This window comes from Elephas maximus, chromosome 5 (genome assembly GCF_024166365.1).
Source record: "Elephas maximus indicus isolate mEleMax1 chromosome 5, mEleMax1 primary haplotype, whole genome shotgun sequence".
Taxonomy (NCBI): Eukaryota; Metazoa; Chordata; class Mammalia; order Proboscidea; family Elephantidae; genus Elephas; species Elephas maximus.
Window position 1 is genome coordinate 70,862,941 of NC_064823.1, and position 25,472 is coordinate 70,888,412.

The window sequence follows — 25,472 nt, forward strand, 5'->3', positions numbered from 1 at the left end:
GGGACGGTTGAACATTTAAAGGATGATTGGCAATTAGCTCTATGAAGAAGGGCTGTAGGCTAGCTTGCCCCCTGCCCCAGGAGAATGTCTAGCAAGTGTAAATGCACAGAAGTGTGAAACAGCCTGGAGACCTGCAGTAGGGCAGAGTAAAGCAGAATGGTGGAAGGTGGATAGGGTGAGGCCCAGGCAAAGGCCAGATAATGAAAAGCTTTGAAATTTGTGCCTTCTCTTAAAGCTGTGGGAATCACTTATACATTCAGTTATTCATTTCTCCTATGTATCAGATCCTTGGCTTGGATTTAAGGATTTGGACAGCAGATCCTGCTTTCAAAGGTTCATAGTCTAATAAAAGAGACTGATAATTAAACAGCAAGAAATGATCTTTACTTATGCATGTTGGGAACTTTTAAGTTTAAAACAAGTGGTAATTAATTTTTTGTAAAGATGTTGAACTTCTGTGAAGGCTCTCTCTAGGATGAGAACTAAAATACATAAATTGTATGGTTTAAGAGCTTATGTTGTAACATGTATTTTTTGTGAGGAATAGTAAAAATAGTACTTCAAGAATTCAAAATACTTAGGTATAAAATCTGGCACTGCCATGTAGAGGTATATGACTTCATATAAATCTTCCAACATTCCTTGATCCACCAGCTACTACGAAATGGGGATACAAAGGTGAATAAGATTGCATTGTCACTGTTCAGGAAATTAAAGGTTAAGAGGAATAAATAACAGTTTATTGGTAAATGCGTATCACAGTAAAATAACAAACAGTAATAGTAGCTCATGGTATTGGCAAAATAATAGACATAAAGACCAATAGGACAGAAAAGAGGGCCCAGAAATAGACCCACACAAATATAGGCGGCTGAGCTTTGACAGGCAGTGAGAAATGGTAATCTTTTCAACAAATATGCTGGAATAAGATGCAAAAAATGAATAAACTGAGACACAGACCTTCCTCAAAAATTACACCTTCCTCAAAAATGAACTCAAAATAGATCATAGACCTAAATGTAAAATATAAAACTATGAAGTTTCTAGAAGAAAACATAGAAGAAAAATTTGTGATCTTAGGTTTGGTGATGAGTTTTTACGTACAACATCGAAAGCACAAATTATGAAAGAAGAAAATTGATAAGCTGGACTTATAAAGGACTTGTATCCAAAACATGTAAAGAAATCTTAAAACTCAACAATAAGGAAATTAACCCAATTAAAAAATGGGTGAAAGATTTAAGCAGTCACTTAACTAAAGATGACATGCAGATGTCAAATTTTCATATGAAAAAATGCTAAGAATAATTTTCATTAGGGAAATTGCAAATTAAGAATGAGATACCATCGTACATCTGTCAGAATGGTTAAAATCCAGAAAAGTGACAGTACCAATTACTGGCAAGGATGCAGAGCAGTGGAAGCTCTCGTGTACACAGTGTTAATGGGAATGCAAAAGGACACAAAACTGTGGAAGAGCGCTTGGCAGTTTTTTACCAAGTTGAACTTGGTGTTACCACGTGATCCAACAATCGCACTCTAGGAACTTACCCAACTGGCTTGAAAACTTAGGTCTACACAAAACCTATAGTTGCTTTCTTCATAAATGCCTAAAAGTAGAAACAACCAATATATGCTTCAGTAGGTGAATGGATTCACATCCGTTTATCCATATGATGGAATATTATTCAGCAGTTAAAATAGCTCTCTAGCCATGGAAGGACATTAATGAATCTTAAATGTATATTGTTAAGTGAAATAAGTCTGTCTGAAAATGCTATGTATTGCATGATTCCACTTAAATGACATTCTGGAAAGAAGCAATATTACAGAAAAATAGCAAAAGATTATTGGCTGCCAGAGTCTTGGGGGGAGAAAGAGGGCTGAATATTTGAAGTATATTCCATGATACTGTAATGGTGGGTACATGACCCTATGCATTTATTAAAACCCACGGAACTTACTAACACAAAGAGTGAACCTTAATGTACGCAAATTTTTGAAAAATCATTTAGGAAGTTGGTTGATCTAAGGATGGAATGAAGAATGTGACAAAATGATCTGTTATAAATGTATGAAACTACTTTATTGAAGTGAGTGAGGGAAAAAGGCGCTGATCTAAGTAACTTTGGGAATGAGTGGAGCCTATGAGACTAAAAGGCAAAAGAAACTGCATAAGCACTGTAGTTGATAAAAGTTGTTTACTTCAGCGGCGTAGGTTAACAATTCTGATTCTGCTATACATGTATACTGGAATATAGCCTGTTAATGTGATGGACTGCTATCATTTTTGTTAGGTGCCGTAGAGTCACTTATGATTCATAGCGACCCTATGTACAACAGAACGAAACAGTGTTGAATCCTGCGCCATCCTCACAATGACTGTTATGCTTGATCCCACTGTTGCAGCCACTGTATCAATCCATCTCATCCACGGTGTTCCTCTTTTTTGCTTACCCTCTACCAAGCATAATGTTCTTCACCTGGGACTGGTCCCTCCTGATAACATGTCCAAAAAATGTGAGACAAAGTCTAGTCATCCTTGCTTCTAAGGAGCAGCCTGCATGTACTTCTTCCAAGATGGATTTGCTCATTCTTTTAGCAGTCAATCGTGTATTCTGTATTCTTTGCCAGCACCATAGTTCAAAGGCATCAGTTCTTCTTAGGTCTTCCTTATTCATTGTCCACCTTTCACATGCATATGAGGCAATTGAAAACACCACGGCTTGGGTCAGGAGCAGCTTAGTCCTCAAAGTGACCTCCTTGCTTTTTAACACTTTAATGAGGTCTTTTGTAGCAGATTTGGCCAGTGTAATATGTCATTTGATTTCTTGACTGCTGATCCCATAGGCATTGATTGTGAATCCAAGTAAAATGAAATCCTTTACAACTTTGATGTTTTCTCCATTTATCATGACGTTGTTTTTTGGTTCAGTTGTGAGGATTTTGGTTTCTTTATGTTGAGGTGCAATCCATACTGGAGGCTGTAGTGTTTGATTTTCATCAGTAAGTGCTTTAAGTCTACTTTCAGCAAGCAAGGTTGTGTCATCTGCATACCACAGGTTGTTAATGAGTCTTCTTCCAATCCTGATGCCATGTTCTTCATCATATAGTCCAGCTTCTCAGATTATTTGTGCAGCATACAGATTGAATAAGTATGGTGGAAGGACACAACCCTGATGCACACCTTTTGTGACTTTAAACCACACAGTATCTCCTTGTTCTATTTGAATGACTGCCTCTTGATCTCTGTACAGGCTCTTCAGGAGCACAACTAAGTGTTCTGGAATTCCCATTCTTCTACTTAATTGATTTACAAATGTTGAACCAGTCTTGTATGATTTTGGAATAAATCCCACTTGGTTTTAGTGTATAATTCCTTTTACATATTGTTGGATTCCATTAGCTAATAGTGGGGTTGTGATGATTTTTATATCTTCGTTCATGAGTGATATGGGCCTGCATTTTTCCAGTCTAGTAATGTTGTTGCCTAGTTTTGGTATTAGGATAATCCTGGTCTCATAGAATGAGTAGGAAGAATTCTCTCTGCTATTATTTTGTGGAAAAAAAATTACAGAGAATTGGTATCATTTCTTCTTTAAATGTTTGGTAGAATTCACTAATGAAACTATCTAGACCTGGTGCTTTCTGTTTTAGAAGGTTATTAATTATTGATTTAATTTTCTTAATAGATATAGGCCTATCGGATTATCTATTGCTCCTTGTATGAATTTTGGTAGTTGGTGTTTTTTTCAAGGAATTGTCCCATTTCATCTAAGTTGTCAAATTTGTGCACATAGAATTCTTGGTAACAAAAACCAGTTGCTGCCAAGTCAGTTCTGACTCATGATGTCAGAATAGAACTGTACTCCATAGGGGTTTTCAGTGGCTGATTTTTTTTTGAAAATAGATTGATGGGCGTTTTTTCCATAGCGTTTCTGGGTAGGAATTAAATCTCCAATCTTTTGGTTAGTGGCCAGGCATGTTAACCATTTGCACCACCCAAGGACTCCAGAGTTCTTGGTAGGATTCTGATACTATCCTTTTAATGTCCATGGGTTCGTGGTGATGGCGTCTGTCTCATTTTTTATGTTAGTAATTTGGGTCTTTTGTCTTTTTTTCTTGGTTAGCCTGGCTAGTTTATCAATTTTATTGCTCATTTCAGAGAACCAGCTTGTGGTTTTGTTGATTTTTTTCCTATTGTTTTCAGTCTCATTGATTTCTGCCCTAATTTTTACTATTTCTTTTCATCTGCTTCCTGTAAGTTTAAATAGCTCTTCTTTTTCTAGTTTCCTAAAATGGAAGTGTAGGTTATTGATTTCAATATTTCTTCATTTTTAATGTGTATATTTAATGTTATAAATTTTCCTCTAAGTGCTGCTTTTGCTATAGCCTATACATTTTTATAAACTGTGTTTTCATTTAGCTCAAAAAATTTTTTTGGTTGTTTTCTTTTGAGACTTTGTTGGCAGTTCGCTTGCATTCCTTGGTGTTCCTTGGAGTTCCTCAGCATTCCTGGTGTTTCCTGGCATGTGTCTCCCTCTGAATATGTGTCCCTGTTCTGTTCTGCTCCCTTACAAGACAGTAGGTATAGGGTCCACCCTACTCCAGTATGACCTCATCAACAACAGAGGAAAATTCCTGTCTCTAAAACAGGGTCACATTTACAGGCACGAGGGTCAGGACTTCAACACATATTTTTTGAGGATACAGTTCAATCTGAAACAGCATATTTAGACCATTCACATCAAAAGTAATGGTTCTTATAGTTGGATTGTTATCTGCCATGTCTGTAAGCATTTATTTATTGTATTTGTTCTTTTTTTTTTTTTTTTCTCCTCCCTCCTTTTCTGCCTTCTCTGGCTTTAATGGATAATTTTCTACGATTCCCTTTTATTGCCCCTCTTTGCCTATCAATTACATTTCTTTAAAAAATTTTTTTTAAATGGTTGTTCTAGAATTTCTATTATACATTAGTTACTAATCTGTGTCTACCTTCAAATAACACCGTATCACTCAGATTTAATGTGAGTACATTTTAACCAAAAAACCAAACCCAAATCTGTTGCTTTCGAGTCAGTTCTGACTCATAACAGCTGTATACGACAGAGTAGAACTGGCCCATCGGGTTTCCAAGGAGCGGCTTGGTGGATTCAAACTGCCGACCTTTGCACTACTAGGACTCCACCTTCTAACAGTATACCCAGTTACTCCCTCTTATCCTTTATGACATTGTTGTTATCCATCTCCCTTATCCATATGCCGTAATTGCATAATACATTATTACGTTTAGCAATCTTTTAGCTCAATTACCAGTAAGAAAAATTTTTTTTTATAGTACCTTCATTTATTTCTGCTCTAATATTCTTCCTTTCTTTATGTCGATTCAAGTTTCTAACTTGTATAATTGTAATTGTTCTTCTTGAAGAGCTTTTCACGTTTTTTGGAAGGCAGGTGGGATAAGTTTCCTTAGTTTTTGGTTGCCTGAGAATGTTTTATCTCTACTTCACTTTTGAAGGATAATTTCAATGGACTTAAAATTCTAGGTTAGCGTGTTGCTTTGTTTTCTTTTTCAACACTATAAATATTTCACTTCACTCTCTTCTTGCTTGCATGTTTCTGATAAGAAGCCTGTTGTAATTTTTATCCTTGTTCATATAGGTAAGGTTTTTCCCCCCTTTGACTCCTTTCAAGATTTGCATTGTTAGCAAGCTGTCCAGTCCTCTTGGTGGGCCACAAGCACCTTATTTGCATAGCCCTGCTGGATCATTTGGTGAGAGTTACAAGACCATAGTGAGAAAAACCATGTGAAAGTGATCCATTGCACCTTACGCTATTATAAACAATACTACAGTACACATCCTATACAGACATCTGTGATCCGTGGAAGTATTTCTGTAGGATAGCATCCTGGAAGATATTGTTGGGTGAGAGAGTAGGGAGGTTAATACCATCAGATTGCTTTACAAAAAGACTGTTGGTTTATATTCTGTGAATAATATGTATACATAAACAATTTTTCATGTTCTTACTATGTATTTTGTAAATCCTGCAGAAGACCTCTTTAAAGTATTAAAAAGCAAAGATGTCACTTTAAGGACTAAGATGCACCTGACCCAGGCCATGGTGTTTTCATTTGCCTCATATGAATGCAAAAACTGGACAATGAATAAAGAAGATCGAAGAGGAATTGATGCCTTTGAGTTATGGAGTTGGCGAAGAGCATTGAATATACCATGGGCTGTCAGAAAAATCAACAAGTCTGCCTTGCAAGAAGAACAGCCAGAATACCCCTTATAAACAAGGGTGACAAGACTTCATATCACATACTTTGAACATGTTATCAGGAGGGATCAGTCCCTGGAGAAGGACATCATGCTTGGTAAAGTAGAAGGTCAGGAAAAAGAGGAAGACCCTCAATGAGATGGATTGACACAGTGGCTGCAACAATGGGCTCAAGCATGACAACAATTCTGAGGATGGCACAGGATAGTGCATTGTTTTGTTCTGTTGTGCATACAGTCATTATGAGTCAGAGCCGACTTGATGACACCTAACAACAACATTTTATAAATCCTATTAGTTTTTCACAAATGGATGAGCGAAACTTACATTTTGCATTCATTTGCATTAATCTGATCATTAGTGATTTTAAGTCCCTTTTCATATGTGTATTAGTCATTAGTATTTTAATTGAGAATAGTCTATTTGTATTCTATACCTGTCTTGCTGTAGGGTTGAGTATAAGAGTTCCATGCATATTCTGGTTATTAATCTTTTGTTATAAGGCTTATAAATATATTTTGCCTATCTGCTGCTTCTCTTTTAACTTCGTGGTATATTTAGCCACAAACCAGAAAAACAACCAAACAAAAAAACCCCCAAACCCACTGCTGTTGAGTCGATTCTGACTCGTAATGACCCCATAGGATTTCTAAGACTGTAAATCTCTACGGAAGCAGACTGCCACATCTTTCTCCCTTGGAGCTGCTGGAGGTTTCAAATCACCGACCGTTTGGTTAGCAGTTGATCGCTTTAACCACTGTGCCACCAGGGCTCCTTAAATTTTTTTTTTTAACTATAAATCTCTTTTCCCGTTTAAGAATTTACACTAAATTATAAATATTTTCTTTCATATTGTAATATTTTATTGGTTACTTACATCTGTATCTTTAATCCATTTAGAATTAGTTTCTCTTTATGATGAGTGGTAGAAAATCATAAATTTATGTTGTACCAGTCAGCTGAATTGTAGAATTTTCTCTACGGTACCCAGAAAGTCAGACTTAGAATTGGAGAAATTGGATGGTTGCACTCATCAGGCATGAATACTTGTTGGGAAGGTGTATAGGATGGGAGTGCAAGGGGATTGAGGGTTCTGTTGAGAGTGTCACTAAAGTTGCGAGACATGATTCAGTCTCTACTGAAAACTAGGAGAATTGCAAGACATCGAGTGATAAGGGATTCCAGTGAAGACCACAGATGCAGAGTGAGAGATGTGGATAGATTGAAAGGAAAAAACCTTGGAATGAGATTTCTGAATTTGAAGTTTTAGGGATAGAGAAGTTCCTACTGATGACAAGTTCTAGGACGTGCCCTATAAGTTTACGGTTGTCTGATAGCATCTCACTCCTGAGGCAACGCTCACCTGCACCCTGCCCTCCACTGAGGATACCGATAAGTGATTACAGAGCCAAATGACTTGAACTAGAGGTCAGCAGAGATATGTGGAACACAAAAGTTCATAATATTAGGCAGGGTAGTTGTAAGTCGTGTTACAGAAATTCTTTTGCAAGTCTCTTACACAAATTTTTTCATACAGTTCCTGTACAGATATACTTTCAGAGAATTTTGGGGATATCAGGTCAACCTACGGAGGTTTATTTAATCCATAATTTATTTGAATTGCACTGTATTAATCAGGAACCCTGGTGGTGCAGTGCCTAAGAGCTGGGCTGCTAACCAAAAGGTTGGCAGTTAGAATCCACCAGCTGCTCCTTGGAAACCCAGTGGGGTTTCTGTCCTATAGAGTCGCTATGAGTCAGATTGAGCTCAACAGCAACAGGTTTGGTTTTTTATATTAATCATACTAAGTAACCTAACTGTATCCAGAGTTCTGGTGGCAGAACAATTCAGTGTTCCATTGCTAACCAAAAGGTTGGTAGTTTGAACCCACCCAGCGGCTCTGTGGGAGAAAGACCTGATGACCTGCTTCCATAAAGATTACAGCCAAGAAAACCCTATGGGCCAGTTCTACTTTGTCATTTGGGGCCGCTGTGAGTAGGAATCGACTTGATGGCACCCAACACCAACACGGCCTATCATTTGCCTTTGGGTTTCTTATGTATACTCAACCTCAGCTCCCTAAATAACTTTGGGGGATCCTAGGAGGAGGAGGTCAAGGAAAGGGGTAAGGGAGATGTTGACAGTGGCTATTCATAATTGTAAATGATATCTAAGTGATGTGTTCCTAAATGAAAATGACTTACTTTTGTCTTTAGTCTGTGTTGCCATGTATAATGAGAAAATTAAGCACACTGAAAAGATGCTTTCAGAAAATCTGAAAAATTGTTCAGTTCAGTATATGTATAGGGTGATGAGATCCCAGAGGAGGGCAGGGGAACTTGAGAAGGTGATCTTAAGTAATTGTATTTTGTCACATAAACGAGATGATGGATCTTGTAATATTCTCATAGGTTGTACTAAAATCTGATAATGACTCTCCTTGAAAGGGAAAATACTTTATGCTTAAGCAGGTAAAAATTTTAAATTCAAATTCAGAACTCTGCCCATAATTCTACTTCAGTGTGTATCAGATTGCTCGGATATGCCCAGTTCATTAGTCACCTTTCATAGTTTTGCCTTCACTTTTCAAAGGTGTGATTTGCATTTACATTTCAGATTGTAAAAAAAAGATCACCCCCCCAACCAGAAGTTTAATTTAAGGGGAGAAAAAATCAAGGAACTATATAATTCTTTGATGAAACCATGAATTTCCTTTACCCGTGAAAGCTATTTATTTCTGTGTTATGTCTTCTCTAGGGGAATTAAGGAGTTACTTAGGTAAACTCTTTCAAATTTTTAACTTAGCTACACTAAAGGTAGCTAGTTACTTGGCAAACGTATTTTTAAAATTTAGGCTATTTGCTTGGTCTGTACTCTTCATGAGTTGGAATCGACTCGATGGCAAACAACAGCATACCCTTTTCGGATTCCCTGGGTGGCGCAAACTGTTAAATGCTGGGCTACTAACCAAAAGGTTGATGGTTCAAACCCACAAAGGTGCCTCAGACGAAGGACCTGGCAATCTGCTTCTGAAAGGTCATAGCCATGAAAACCCTATGGAGCACAGTTCTGCTGAATAACACATGGGGTTGCCATGAATTTATTTAAGAGCTTTTCCCCTTAAGTTACCTGATTTATTTTACAGGCATGTTTTTACAGGTTGGACTGATAAGTACATATTCTTTCTAGTCTTATGTTGCTGAAAAGTATTTTAAACATGATAGTCCTTGGTTTGAAATAACATTTTGAATATAAGTGTTTATAGACAAAGCAATGATTCAGCAATCTGATATGCTTTAGTGTTTCATGGTGAATTAGGAGAAAAGGAGTCTGAATTTCATCCATCGTTGGGATAATCCAAATAATTGAGAAATAGTAAACCCACATAGCTTGGTATATTGGTTGTCATGGATTGAATTGTGTCCCCACAAAATATATATCAACTTGGTTAGGCCATGATTCTCAGTATTGTGTAGTTGTCCACCATTTTGTGATTGTAATTTTATGTTAAAGAGGATTAGGGTGGGATTTTAACACCCTTGCTAAGGTCACATCCCTGATGCAATGTCAAGTGTGTTTCCCTGGGGTGTGGCCTACACCACCTTTTATCCCTCAAAACATAAAAAGGAAAAGGAAGGGAGCAGAGAAAAGGGACATCATACCACCAAGATAGCAGTGCCAGGAGTAGATTGTGCATTTTGGACCCGGGGTCCCTTCGTGGAGAAGCTTCTAGTCCAAGGGAAGATTGATGACGAGGACTTTACTCCAGAGCTGACCGAAAGAGAAAGCCTTCCCCCAGAGCTGTCACCCTGAATTTGGACTTTTAGCTTATTTTACTCTGAAGAAATAAATTGCTCTTTGTTAAAGCTATCCACTTGCGGTATTTCTGTTATAGCAGCACTAGATGACTAAGACATTGCTTTATCTCCTTATATATCTGATAAATATTAAATAGTGTCCTAATAGCTAGCTTTTATCTAATGTTCATCATCAAGTGATCATGATTGTATTTTGTATTGAAATGAAAGTTGATTAGTGTAATATTGTTAGTCATTGTTGAGTACGGTTGAGCTGGCTCCGACTCATAGTGACCCTGTGTACAACAAAACGAAACACTGCCTGGTCCTGCGCCATCCTCACCGTTGCTGTTATGCTTGAGCCCATTGTTGCAGCCACAGTGTCAGACCATTTCATTGAGGGTCTTCCAATTTTTCGCTGACCCTCTGCTTTACCAAACATGATGTTCTTCTCCAGGGACTGATCCCTCCTGATAACATGTCCAAAGTATGCAAGACGACGTAGGCCCCTTTGAAAACTGGGAATCTCTTAGACAATTTTAAATTGAAGTTTTAGGGGATAGTGGAGCCCTTAAATCCCATCCATAAACTCTAGGTTATGAACTGTAGCTACAGCCTAAGGAAAAAGAGCAGAACTATGAAAAATCTAAAATGTTGGATAATATTCAAAATTCACTTCAGATTTTATTTTTGTCCTGGGATTTTCCAGGACAATAAATAAATAGTACATCATGGGTTATTTGAATATATTTCTTTTTTTTTTCTAAATTGTGAAGTCTTGTATTTATTATTGATGTGATTATTTTTATATACACCTCTATTTATAATGCATATCTGTCTTCTTGTCTTCATGTTAAATTTAGATGAACTGAGAAGTCAGAAATCAGTCAACTGGCAAGTCTATTCAAGGTAGAGAGTCAATCCAAGGTAGAGATTCAGCCCAAACTCTCATTTGCCAAGAGTTACAAGGAGAAGAGTTAAGAAATACAGCCAGTCCACTCATGCTCTCAACCACCAATTTCCATGTGTCCCTTGCAGAAGGCAGATTTTAACTTTAGTCTAATGTCAGATCTTTATTTAATAACAAACTTCTCCTTGTCTTCTCCACAGTCTAGACCATGGGTTTGCAATATACAGCCCACAGGCCATATCTAGGGCCACTTACTTTTTTTTTTTTTCTTATTTTATTTATTTATTTAATAATTTTTATTGAGCTTTAAGTGAACGTTTACAAATTAAGTCAGTCTGTCACATATAAGCTTATATACACCTTACTCCATACTCCCACTTACTCTCCCCCTAATGAGTCAGCCCTTCCAGTCTCTCCTTTCGTGACACTTTTGCCAGTTTCTAACCCTCTCTACCCTCCTATCTCCCCTCCAGACAGGAGATCCCAACACAGTCTCAAGTGTCCACCTGATACAAGTAGCTCACTCTTCATCAGCATCTCTCTCCTACCCATTGTCCAGTCCAATCCATGTCTGATGAGTTGTCTTCAGGAATGGTTCCTGTCCTGGGCCAACAGAAGGTTTGGGGACCGTGACCACCGGGATTCCTCTAGTCTCAGTCAGACCATTAAGTCTGGTCTTTTTATGAGAATTTGGGGTCTGCATCTCCCTGATTTCCTGCTCCCTCAGGGGTTCTCCGTTGTGCTCCCTGTCAGGGCAGTCATCAGTTGTGGCCAGGCACCATCTAGTTCTTCTGGTCTCAGGATGATGTAGGTCTCTGGTTCATGTGGCTCTTTCGGACTCTTGGGCTCGTAGTTGTCGTGTGACCTTGGTGTTCTTCATTTTCCTTTGATCCAGGTGGGTTGAGACCCATTGATGCATCTTAGATGGCCGCTTGTTAGCATTTAAGACCCCAGACATCACATTTCAAAATGGGATGCAGAGTGTTTTCATAATAGTATTATTTTGCCAATTGACTTAGAAGTCCCCTTAAGCCATAGTCCCCAAACCCCCGCCCTTGCTCTGCTGACCTTTGAAGCATTCAGTTTATCCCGGAAACTTCTTTGCTTTTGGTCCAGTCCAGTTGAGCTGACCTTCCCTGTATTGAGTATTGTCCTTCCCTCCACCTAGAGTAGTTCTTATCTACTAACTAATCAGTAAATAACCCTCTCCCACCCTTCATCCCTCCCCGCCTCCTAACCACAGAAGTATGTGTTCTTCTCAGTTTATACTATTTCTCGAGATCTTATAATAGTGGTCTTACAGAATATTTGTCCTTTTGCCTCTGACTAATTTCGCTCAGCATAATGCCTTCCAGGTTCCTCCATGTTATGAAATGTTTCGTAGATTCGTCACTGTTCTTTATCGATGCGTAGTATCCCATTGTGTGAATATACCACAATTTATTTAACCATTCATCTATTGATGGACACCTTGGTTGCGTCCAGCTTTTTGCTATTGTAAACAGAGCTGCAACAAACATGGGTGTGCATATATCTGTTCGTGTGAAGGCTCTTATTTCTCTAGGGTATATTCCGAGGAGTGGGATCTCTGGGTTGTATGGTAGTTCTATTTCTAACTGTTTAAGAAAACACCAGATAGATTTCCAAAGTGGTTGTACCATTTTACATTCCCACCAGCAGTGTATAAGAGTTCCAGTCTCTCCGCAGCCTCTCCAACATTTATTCTTTTGTGTTTTTTGGATTAATGCCAGCCTTGTTGGAATGAGATGGAATCTCATCGTAGTTTTAATTTGCATTTCTCTAATGGCTAATGATCGAGAGCATTTTCTCATGTATCTGTTAGCTGCCTGAATTTCCTCTTTAGTGAACTGCGTGTTCATATCCTTTGCCCACTTTTTGATTGGGTTGTTTGTCTTTTTGTGGTTGAGTTTTAACAGAAATCGTACAGATGTTAGAGATCAGGCGCTGGTCGGAGATGTCATAGCTGAAAATTCTTTCCCAATCTGTAGGTGGCCTTTTTAGTCTTTTGGTGAAGTCTTTAGATAAGCATAGGTGTTTGATTTTTCGGAGCTCCCAGTTATCTGGTTTCTCTTCGTCATTTTTGGTAATGTTTTGTATTCTGTTTATGCCTTGTATTAGGGCTCCTAACCTTGTCCCTATTTTATCTTGCATGATCTTTATCGTTTTAGTCTTTATGTTTAGGTCTTTGATCCACTTGGAGTTAGTTTTTGTGCATGGTGTGAGGTATGGGTCCTGTTTCATTTTTTTGCAAATGGATATCCAGTTATGCCAGCACCATTTGTTAAAAAGACTATCTTTTCCCCAATTAACTGACACTGGGCCTTTGTCAAATATCAACTGCTCATATGTGGATGGATTTATATCTGGGTTCTCAGTTCTGTTCCATTGGTCTATGTGCCTGTTGGTGTACCAGTACCAGGTTGTTTTGACTAGTGTGGCTGTATAATATGTTCTAAAATCAGGTAGAGTGAGGCCTCCCACTTTCTTCTTCTTTTTCTGTAATGCTTTACTTATTCGAGGCTTCTTTCCCTTCCATATGAAGTTGATGATTTGTTTCTCCATCACATTAAAAAATGTCATTGGACTTTGGATCGGAAGTGCATTCTATGTATAGATGGCTTTTTTACTATGTTAAGTCTTCCTATCCATGAGCAAAGTATTGTTTTTCCACTTAAGTAGGTCCTTTTTAGTTTCTTGCAGTAGTACTTCGTAGTTTTCTTTGTATAGGTCTTTTACATCTTTGGTAAGATTTATTCCTAAGTATTTTATCTTCTTGGGGGCTACTGTGAATGGTGTTGATTTGGTGATTTCCTCTTCGATGTTCTTTTTCTCAATGTAGAAGAATCCAAGTGATTTTTGTATGTTTATTTTATAACCTGAGACTCTGCCAAACTCTTCTATTAGTTTCAGTAGTTTTCTGGAGGATTCCTTAGGGTTTTCTGTGTATAAGATCATGTCATCTGCAAATAGAGATAATTTTACTTCCTCCTTGCCAATCCGGATGCCCTTTATTTCTTTGTCTAGCCTAATTGCTCTGGCTAGGACCTCTAGCACAATGTTGAATAAAAGCGATGATAAAGGGTATCCTTGTCTGGTTCCCGTTCTCAAGGGAAATGCTTTCAGGCTCTCTCCATTTAGAGTGATGTTGGCTGTTGGCTTTGTGTAGATGCCCTTTATTAAGTTGAGGAATTTTCCTTCAATTCCTATTTTGCTGAGAGTTTTTATCATGAATGGGTGTTGGACTTTGTCAAATGCCTTTTCTGCATCAATTGATAAGATCATGTGGTTTTTGTCTTTTGTTTTATTTATATGGTGGATTGCATTAATGGTTTTTCTAATATTAAACCAGCCTTGCATACCTGGTATAAATCCCACTTAGTTGTGGTGGATTATTTTTTTGATATGTTGTTGAATTCTATTGGCTAGAATTTTGTTGAGGATTTTTGCATCTATGTTCGTGAGGGATATAGGTCTGTAATTTTCTTTTTTTGTGATGTCTTTACCTGGTTTTGGTATCAGGGATATGGTGGCTTCATAGAATGAGTTAGGTAGTATTCCGTCATTTTCTATGCTTTGAAATACCTTTAGTAGTAGTGGTGTTAACTCTTCTCTGAAAGTTTGGTAGAACTCTGCAGTAAAGCCATCCGGGCCAGGGCTTTTTTTTTGTTGTGAGTTTTTTGAAAACCTTATCAATCTCTTATTTTGTTATGGGTCTATTTTGTTGTTCTACTTCTGACCGTGTTAGTTTAGGTAGGTAGTGTTTTTCTAGGAATTCATCCATTTCTTCTAGGTTTGCAAATTGGTTAGAGTACATTTCTTCGTAATAATCTGATATGATTCTTTTAATGTCAGTTTGGTCTGTTGTGATGTGGTCCTTCTCGTTTCTTATTCGGGTTATTTGTTTCCTTTCCTGTATTTCTTTAGTCAGTCTGGCCAATGGTTTGTGAATTCTGTTAATTTTTTCAAAGAACCAGCTTTTGGCTTTGTTAATTCTTTCAATTTATTTTCTGTTCTCTAATTCATTTAGTTAAGATCTAATTTTTATTATTTGTTTTCTTCTGGTGCCTGATGGATTCTTTTGTTGCTCGCTTTGAATTTGTTCAAGTTGTAGGGAGAGTTCTCTGATTTTGGCTCTTTCTTCTTTATGTATGTGTGCATTTACTTATATAAATTGACCTCTTTTTTCTGAGCACTGCTTTTGGTGTGTCCCAGAGGTTTTGATAGGAAATGTTTTCATTCTCATTGCATTCTATGAATTTCTTTATTCCCTCCTTAATGTCTTCTATAACCCAGTCTTTTTTCAGCAGTGTGTTGTTCAGTTTCCAAGTTTTCGATTTCTTTTCCCTGATTTTTTTTGTTATTGGTTTTCACTTTTATGGCCTTGTGGTCTGAGAAGATGCTTTGTAATATTTCGATGTTTTGGATTCTGCAGAGGTTTGTTTTGTGACCTAATATGTGGTCTATTCTAGAGAATGTTCCATGTGTGCTAGAAAAAGAAAGTATACTTTGCAGTAGTTGGGTGGAGTGTTCTGTATAAGTCTATGATGTCAAGCTGGTTGATTGTAGCAATTAGGTCTTTCATGTCTCTACTGAGCTTCTTGCTGGATGTCCTGTCCTTCTCGGAATGTGGTGTGTTGAAGTCTCCTACCATAATTGTGGAGGTGTCTATCTCACTTTTCAGTTCTGTTAAGGTTCGATTTATGTATCTTGCAGCCCTGTCATTGGTACATAAATATTTAATATGGTTATATCTTCCTGGTCAATTCTCCCTTTGATCATTATGTAGTGTCCTTCTTTAACCTTTGTGGTGGATTTAAGTCTAAAGTCTATTTTGACAGAAATTAATATCGCTACTCCTGCTCTTTTTTGCTTGTTGTTTGCTTGATATATTTTTTTCCATCCTTTTAGTTTTAGTTTGTTTGTGTCTCTAAGACTAAGGTGTGTCTCTTGTAGGCAGCATATAGAGGGATCGTGTTTCTTTATCCAGTCTGAGACTCTCTGTCTCTTTATTGGTGCATTTAGTCCATTTACATGCACCAATAATTCTAGATAAGTATGTGTTTAGTGCTGTCATTTTGATGCCTTTTTATGTGTGTTGTTGACAATTTCATTTTTCCACTTACTTTTTTGTGCCGAGACGTTTTTCTTTGTAAATTGTGTGTTTCTCATTTTCATAGTAGTTGACTTTATGTTCTTGCTGAGTCGTTATGTTTTTCTTGGTTTTTATTTTGAGATATGGAGTTGTTATACCTCTTTGTGGTTACCTTAATATTTACCCGTATTTTTCTAAGTAAAGACCTAACTTGTATTGTCCTAAATCGTCTTGTATCCCTCTCCATGTGGCAGTTCTATGCCACCTGTATTTAGTCCCTCTTTTTGATTATCGTGATCTTTTACATATTGACTTCAATGATTCCCTGTTTTGAGCATTTTTTTCTTTTTAAAATTAATCTCAATTTGTTTTTGTGATTTCCCTATCTGAGTTGATATCAGGATGTTTGTTCTGTGACCTTGTGTTGTGCTGGTATCTGATATTATTGGTTTTCTGACCAATTTCCTTTAGTATTTCTTGTAGCTTTGGTTTAGTTTTTGCAAATTCTCTAAGCTTGTGTTTATCTGTAAATGTTTTAATTTTGCCTTCATATTTCAGAGAGAGTTTTGCTGGATATGTGATCCTTGGCTGGCAGTTTTTCTCCTTCAGTGCTCTATATGTGTCATCCCATTGTCTTCTTGACTGCATGGTTTCTGCTGAGTAGTCTGAACTTATTCTTATTGATTCCTTTGTAGGAGACCTTTCTTTTATCCCTGGCTGCTTTTAAAATTTTCTCTTTTTCTTTAGTTTTGGCAAGTTTGTTGATAATATGTGTTGGTGATTTTGTTTTTGGATCAGCCTTCAATGGGATTCGATGAGCATCTTGGATAGATACCGTTTCGTCTTTCTTGATGTCAGGGAAGTTTTCTGCCAACAGATCTTCAAGTATTCTCTCTGTATCTTCTGTTACCCCTCCCTGTTCTTGGACTCCAATCACACGCAAGTTATTCTTCTTGATAGAGTCCCGCAGGATTCTTAGGGTTTCTTCATTTTTTAATTCTTTTACCAGATTTTTTTTCAGCTATATTGGTGTGAATTCCCATGTCCTCCAGATCCGCCACCCTGCATTCCAATTGCTCGAGTCTGCTCCTCTGACTTCTTATTGAGTTGTCTAATTCTGTAATTTTAGTGTTAATCTTTTGGATTTCTGAATGCTGTCTCTCTATGGATTCTTGCAGCTTCTTAATTTTTCCACTATGTTCTTGAACAGTCTTTTTGAGTTCTTGAACAGCTTTATTAGTGTGTTCCTTAACTTTTTCTGTAGATTGCCTTATTTCATTTCTGAGGTCATCCCTGATGTCTTGAAGCATTCTGCAAATTAGTTTTTTATATTCTGCATCTGGCAATTCCAGAATTGTATCTTCATTTGGGAAAGATTTTGATTCTTTAGTTTGGGGAGTTGTAGAAGCAGTCACGGTCTGCTGCTTTTTGTGGTTTGATATCGACTGCTGTCTCTGAGCCATCTCTAAGATATTGTAGTGATTTATTCTGTATTTGCTCACTGAGTCTTATCTTGTTTTGTTTTCTTTTAATATGCGTAGATGGGCTACTAGATTGCACTGTCTTGATTGTTGTAGCCCTTGAATCAGTTATGTCCTATTACCAGCTGGTTTGGGGTATTACCAGATATATAAGCCTAAGAGTCCATTCACTATTCTTGAGTAGAATCTGATTTTGGGTCATCAAGTGCGTGGTGTAGACTGTCACCTATCCACCTAGAGAAGTAGTGGTGATAGTTGTGTGCACCAGATTCTAGTAGCAGCAGGATTTCACAGTCCGGGGTGGGGGGCAGGATGCTGACAGGCTTCCCCCAAGTGCCAGTGAGGTAGGTGCGTCTCTATTACAAAGCACTTTGGTGAGTGGGCTCTGCAGCTGTACCTTAGGCCCCCAATGCAAGTACCTCTACAGATTGGTAGGTGTCACCCTTAGACCCCTAAGGCAGGAGGCTAGGTGGTCTGGGGGGGAGCTTCAGCCCTCAGTTCCCTGTGGTGGGTCAGTGAGGGCTCTGTTGAATATGCAGACATATCAGACCTGGGAAACTTGTCTGTTCAGAAATCCACTAAAACAATTACAGTCAGATCCCTATCAGAATGGCCTTTGCATTATAATAGCCACCTTTTTCCCTGTAGGGATGAAAGCCCAAGACTGTGGATCACATATGTTTGGCTGGAGCTGGTTCTGTGTTTTTTGTCCAATTAGGGAAGGATTTTTGGTCCCTGGGTTTTTTGTAGCTGCTTTTTTTGTTTGTTTGTTTTTTTCTCAGGCCAGGAGAATGGGTTAGGAAGAGATCAAAAAAAAAGAAAGAAAAATTGCAGCACAGTTCACTCTCTGTCTCAGGAAATTCCAATGTTAATGAAGCCGCCTGGGAAGGGGAGGGGTGGGTTCAGATAAATAGGAGAGAGTAGCACTCCAGAATATAGACAAAGTTACTTATCTTGCTTGGGATGACTGTTTTTTTCTGAGATTCCTGAGGGGCACATCGACTGAGTGCGCTGGCTGGGTAGAGATTGCCCCCGAGGGTCGGGCCTGCGTCCTGTGCGTGCACTGTCTCAGAAGCCGTGGTTAGTTCCTCCACTCCCAGTCCAAAGTCCAGCACCAAGGTTCCCCGGCTGGGACGCCGCAGTCCGGGCTCCAAAACCAGTCGCTGCCTCCGGGTGACTTTTTCTGTGAGCTGCATCACTGCGCTGCCTGCGTGCACTGGCTGGGCTTCCCCCGAGGTCACTTCTGGGGGCTAGGGCTACGTCCCGTGTTTGCGCCGTCTCAGGATGCCGTGCTCAGCTCCCCTGCACCCAGTCCAAAGCCCGGCACCAAGGTTTCCTGACTGGGACGCTGGCTCCAGGCTCCGAAAACAGCCGCTGCTTCCCCGTGGTTGTTCGTTCTCAGTCTCTGTCACTCAGGTCAACTCTATAGATCTGTGTTTGATGGTCAGGGTTCTTAGATTGTCATGTATGTGATCGATTCACTTGTTTTTCCGAGTCTTTGTTATAGTAGGGATCAGAGGTAGCTTCTACCTATAGTCAGCTATCTTGGCCCCCCGGAATATGTTTCTTGAATGTATAGTTAACATGTATGTGTGTGCATGCCAGCATATGTGTGTGTGTATATGTTTATATTTAGAGGATATAAATATGTCTTCAAGGATGACAGATGTTGAACAACTTTGAATTGGACTTATTTTTTTTTTTTTTGGTATTTTGTAGTTTAACCGTTGTCCTTAGTTCTTTGCTTTTGTGTCCAAGTGCTCTTTCCTTTAGATTGGTGCACTTTAGAACGTAGTGAGTGCTTATTGCACAGTAGACTCTCAGTGCAGGTAAGACATTGGCAGAGCTCTGGGCAGATTCTCCTCTCTGCTTCTTGCCTGTTGTGAGTAACATCATGTCCTCCTTCTGCTGTCGAGCTGGAGGGCATAAGCATATGCCTGTAGCCAAATACGGAATTCACTCAGAATTCTCCAGGACAAACATGTTTAAGATGATAGTTCTTCTTACAGTTTTAAAAATCACTGGGCAGATATTTAGCAGAAAAAGCCCTAGCCTTGCAGTAGTCCGCCATTTCTTAAGAAATGGCATACTAGTTCATGTGGTTATACAGAGAAATTAAAAGTTAAGCTTCAGATTAGGCTTGCTTTTCTGCAGATTAAAAAGCAAATCCTTTTATCCAAATTCTGCACATTTATAATGTTCTTCCAGCCTTCCTGGTTCCTTTTGTAAGGTATCCTGTTTTTTGTATCTGAAATTAGCTAATTGCTGGCACAGTTTGGTACTGGTTGAAAAGGGCAGATGATGCTTTCTGTAAGCTTATTGATTCAGCAATAAACTCTAAACCAGTGTTTTTTTTTGTTTTTTTCTTGTACAAACTTTACTTTTTAAATGCAGCTCCAGGAGGGGATACATGTTACATGGTGACTCATTACACACAGGCACGTGAGCCTGCACACACACTCAGCCATACCAAAACCAAACCAGTTGCTGTCGAGTCAATTCTGACTCATACAGACCCCATGTTTGTCACAGTGGAACTGCGCTCCACAGGGTTTTCAATGGCTTGATCTTTCAGAAGTAAATCTCTACGCTTTTCTTCTGAGGTGCCTCTGGGTAGATTTGAACTGCCAACCTTTCAGGTAGTAGCTGAGTTTTTAACTGTGTACACTGCACAAGGGTTCCTCACACTCGTACATCCCTAGGTTAAAAAAAAAAAAAAAGTTTCACAAAACAGTAGCTCTCCCGATCATATGATATATATTCTGATATCTTGCAATCTGTTTCATTTTTTAAAATGCTCATTGTGGTCCATTAATATGACCTATCAAAGAGTTTCAACCTACAGTTTGAAAAACACTAGTTTAAGTAAAGGTAAATTATCCTATTATTCCTATCTTTTGAAAATTAGTGATCTTCAGTTATATAATTTTTTCTGTCCTCATGATTTATAAGATATATTGGGATATAATTTTATTTAATTTGCATGTTTTAAAACTGTAACAGAAACTAAACTCTTTGGTAGGCACCCAATGTGTAATTCTTCATGTAGAGAAAGGTTTTTGAATATATTTGTTGGAGATACATGTATGTATGTGTATATATGTATTTATAGAAAACTCTATGGTGTATTTATAGAAAGCTTTATAGATTTGTTTCTCGTTTTTGTTTAGATATTTTGAGATTAGTGTAAACATTCTCTTCTTTCATTCTTTTTACATATGCTCAGCTATTGAGCAACATATTACAATTTGTGATCCTTTCACTTGTTGAGGAGCCCTGATGGTGCACTGGTTAAGAGCTTACTGCTAATTAAAAGGTTGGCAGTTTGTATCCACCAGCCGCTCCTTGGAAATCCTATGGGGCAGTTCTACTGTATCCTATAGGGCTGCTATGAGTCGAAATCCACTGGACAGCAATGGGTTTCGGTTACTTGATCTTGGTGTAACTCAATTGGACGCATTTGTTGCTTATCTAGTTATGTTTTCCATTTTATACAAATTGTGGCAAAGCCAAGTAGAAACCTACGTAATTCAGTGTTGTGATACATAATTTGTCATTCCAAGAGATTTATCAAAATTAGCTTTGCCTCTGTCTTTTCTGTTTAATGCTCCTTTTTGTTTAAAGTAGAAAAAACCTTTTATACAGAATTTTCTCATGTTTCAGACCGTTTATAAGCTCTCAACATGATGGCATTTTGACCGTTTATTAACATCTTTCTGCAGGATTAGAAGTGTTTATCACTAACCAGCCAAGATGAACATGGTGAAAAGGATCATGGGACGGCCGAGGCAGGAGGAGTGCAGCCCACAAGACAACGCCTTAGGACTGATGCACCTCCGCCGGCTCTTCACTGAGTTGTGCCATCCTCCCCGGCACATGACTCAGAAGGAACAAGAAGAGAAACTGTACATGATGCTGCCAGTGTTTAACAGGGTAAGTCTGGGTTGTCAAGCACATGCCTTCCAGGAGGTTAGTAAGTCAGTCAGTCCCTGTTAGAAAAAATTGATAGGATGTGTTAGTTTTTAAGAAGCTTGATGTTTTCATTCCTCTCTTTCAATTTGCTACAAAGTAATGCAACTTTATGTGAGACCTGGGCAGAATGAATTACACTTACTGAGACCTTCATTTCTAACAGATAAAAGGAAGACCGTGAGCATTTTATGAAGTGTTCCCCTAATGGTTGAGTTTGGGGGGGGATAAACATTTTCTTTTGAAGTGATGGCTTATGGCACCAAAATGATGCTACTGCCTATGTTCTTTGAACACTTTAAGGAATCATCTCAGTTTGTTTTGTTGTTTGGCTGGTTTTCTCATGCAAGATTCTATAAGAGGATAGTTACGGGTCATAGGGAGTCTAAATAGAGTTAATGTTTTAATGTTATTTTGTCACTTGCATGTAAAAAACTTGTTGGGGTTTTTTTATTAAAGTTTTCTTTATCAAAGGTATACAGGTACGTAGTTTAAAAAATCAAGTAGTTCCAAGGGATTATAGGCGCCCCACTCCTCTCTGTTAGCTGCCATCACCACTTTCAGGTCTTTCAGTTTTTAAATAACGTACTTTTACTACGCTGTCTTGATTATTCAGTTCTCATTGACTTCCTGCTGTGGAATATGAGGATTAGCTTTCTTCTCATCTCCCCAAACATACTTGCTCACACTGGCTTGTTCACACTGCTTTCCTGCTTATCCTCCTCACATGAGTATACCATTTGTTTAAACAATATTCAGTGCCTACTCTACTGGGAAACCCTGGTGGTATAGTGGTTAAGTGCTACGGCTGTTAACCAAAGGGTCGGCAGTTCGAATCCGCCAGGCTCTCCTTGGAAACTCTGGGGCAGTTCTACCCTCTCCTATAGGGTCACTATGAGTCGGAATCAACTGGACAGCACTGGGTTTGGTTTTTGGTTTTTATACTCTGCTGACTGTTGTGTAAATAAGATGAACCTTATAGTGTGCTATGATTGTTTTTCCATTCTTGTAGAACTTATTCTCCCCAGACTGAATAACTGTTAAAATTCCAGTTTTACTTCTCATGCCCGTGTCTCTTTCTTTCCTTGATCTCCTATCAGCTCCCCCGTCTCTCTCTCTCTCTCTCTCCGTGCTCACTTTCCCTCCGTTTTTCTCTCCTTCCACCTGTGCCTCCATCCGTCCTTTTTCTCCAACCTCTGTCTCTCCCTCCTTTCCCTATTTCTGTCTTTTTCTACCAATTTCCGTTTCTCTATGTCTTTCTCTTTCTTTTCCATTTCTGTCTCTGTCCCTGTCTCTCTTACTCTCTGCCTCTCACCCCCCATGTTTTTTCTCCCTCCGTTTGTCCCCTTCCTGGTTTCTGTCTCCCCTGGTCATGTCTTTCCCTTTATCCCCCATCTCTGCCTGGCCCCCATCTCAAACTTATTGCCTTTCCCCCAGTCTTACTTCATCTTTTTGCCATTCTCTCTGTGAGTCTGTCTTTCTGTCTAAAAGTTTCTAGGTTCTTCTTATTCTCCTCATTTTTTGAAATTCCACTGAGACTTCGGGATCGGCTTTTTTACTCTGAAAACTTGTACCCTTCAATTCTGCCAAGATTTTTTCAACTGTTTCTTTGATAGTATTCTCCGCTGTGTTTTATATGTTCTCTTTCTGAAACTCTTAATTGTCAGTCAGATATTAGCCCTTTGTGACTAACCTTTTATTGACTGTTACAGATTGAATTGTGTCCCCCTAAAATGTGCATCATCTTGGCTAGGCCTTGATTCCTAGTATTGTGTGGTTGTCCACCATTTTGTCATCTGATATGATTATCCTATGTGTTGGAAATCCTAACCTCTATGATATTAATGAGGCAGGATTAGAGGCCATTATGTTAATGAGGCAGAACTCAATCTGCAGGATTAGGTTGTATTTTGAGTCAGTCTCTTCTGAGATATAAAAGAGAGGATGGAGCAGAGAAGAGAGGGACTTCATACCACCACGAAAGAAGAGCTGGCAGCAGAGTGTGTCCTTTGGACCTGGGATCCCTGTGCTGAGAAACACCTAGATGCAGTGGAAGATCGATGAAAAGGACCTGTTCCCAAAGCCAACAGACAGAGAAAGGCTTCCCTGGAGCTGTCACCCTCAATTTGGACATTTAGCCTCCTAGTCTGTGAGAGAATAAACCTCTGTTTGTTAAAGCCATCCACCTGTGGATGTAAAGTTTTATTTAATAGTATCATTCCACAACAAATATATACTGAACCACTACTTCATGCAAGCAATTAAATGACACCATTAATTTGTTCTCTCCCTGGGTATGCCAAAAATATTTAGTTAAGGAGATGCCAGGAAATTTCCTGAAATTTAGATGGATATTTAAAGTGATCCTTCTAAAAACAAGCCAAACTCTGCTTTCCCCTCTAAAGGTGGGAAACTGCAAAATTAAAGTGATAGTGTTCATGAGAAGTTTAATTGAGACAATATAGTAGTGATTAAGAGCGCAGTTTGGAATCAGAGAGAGAGCTAGGTTTAAATTCTATCTCCAGCATCTACTGGCATAAGCCATTTAACATCCCTAACCTTGAATTTCCTCATCTCTACAATAAGGATACTAATACCAAAAAAAAAAAAAAAAAAAAACCCAAAACCCATTGCTGTCAAATTGATTCTGACTTATAGTAATCCTATAGGACAGAGTAGAGCTGCCCCATAGGGTTCCCAGGGAGCAGCTGGTGGATTCAAACTGCTGACCTCTTGGTTAGCAGCTGAACTCTTAACTACTACACCACCAGGGTTTCCTGTATAGGGTTTTATGAGATTCACATGACACGTAAAATATTTGAGTAGTGCTAGGCACATTTTAAGTGCTCAATATATGATAATTATTGCTGTTTTTGTTGCATTTACTAAAGCACTTTTGTTCCCTGTTACTGTTTGTTTATAGTCCCTGGGTGGCACAAATGGTTTGTACTTGGCTGCTCATTAAAAGGTTGGCAGTTGGAACCCACCCAGTGGTGCCACAGAAGAAAGGCTTGGCAATCTGCTTCTGCAAAGATCATTGCCAAGAAAACCCTATTTCATCTGAGATGTAAATAATCATATAGCTATTATAGAATCAACCTTTTTGAGCTGAATGTGTTATCAGTTCTCTTTTCCAACTCTTTCTTGACAGACAAGATACCGAGAACCAGAAAATTTGACCAGTAGTCCTGAGGGTGAGAAGTAGAAATCAGGCCCCATGCTCCACGCTCAGACCTGAATGACATACATTTAAGTGCATGGTCAAAATGTGTGTTTTCAAGAAATAGCACTGTTTGTTGAAGGTGATGAATACATACTAACATTTTTAGATTTAATTATCGAAGTCAATCACAAAAAAATTCTGCCCTTTGCTACTCTATATATTCAGTATTATCTGAAAGTCAGATTCGTGATTTAGTTCCTGTGCTTCTCCAGCCTTTTCCTGTACCGTTATCCCTCTTATTTGAAATGTTCTAGCCTCACTAGCCTCTTTGTAATTCTTCAGCAACCTCAATCTCATTCCCACTTCAAAGTCTTCGCAATTGCTGTTCTCACTGCCTGGACAACTAATTCTTCCCCGGGCTCTTTGTTTTGTGGCTTTTTCTCATCATACAGTTTCATCCTTTGGTATCGGTGTCATTTCCTCAAAATGGCTTTTGCTGACAACCCTTCCCCCCACCCCCCCATTCTCTCAGAGATACTCTCGTGACAACCTTCTTCCCATCCCAGGCATTCTCTTTCACTTACCCTGTTTTATACGGTGAAACTTGTAAGAGCTGGAACTCAGAACTCGATGGGACTGCCTTGTTTTTCTGGGTCTCCCAAGTTTTCTACCTTCTGCAGGGTGCAGTCTTATCAGTTTCCTATCAGTTTAGTGGAAAAAAAAGATTTCCTTCTCTGATAGGTTTCTGCCTTAC

The 25,472-nt window shown here is 38.7% G+C and overlaps 1 protein-coding gene across 7 annotated transcripts in view; it reads left to right on the forward strand.

Moving 5' to 3' along the window:
- Positions 1–25,472, forward strand: part of WDFY3 (WD repeat and FYVE domain containing 3) — a 351,994-nt gene that overhangs the window by 132,065 nt on the left and 194,457 nt on the right. For all 7 annotated transcript variants that reach the window (XM_049885821.1, XM_049885820.1, XM_049885824.1 and 4 more), the window contains one exon: positions 21,309–21,519. In XM_049885821.1, the coding sequence (XP_049741778.1) occupies positions 21,340–21,519 (180 nt within the window). In that variant the 5' untranslated portion in view covers positions 21,309–21,339. The remainder of the gene's footprint in view (positions 1–21,308; positions 21,520–25,472) is intronic.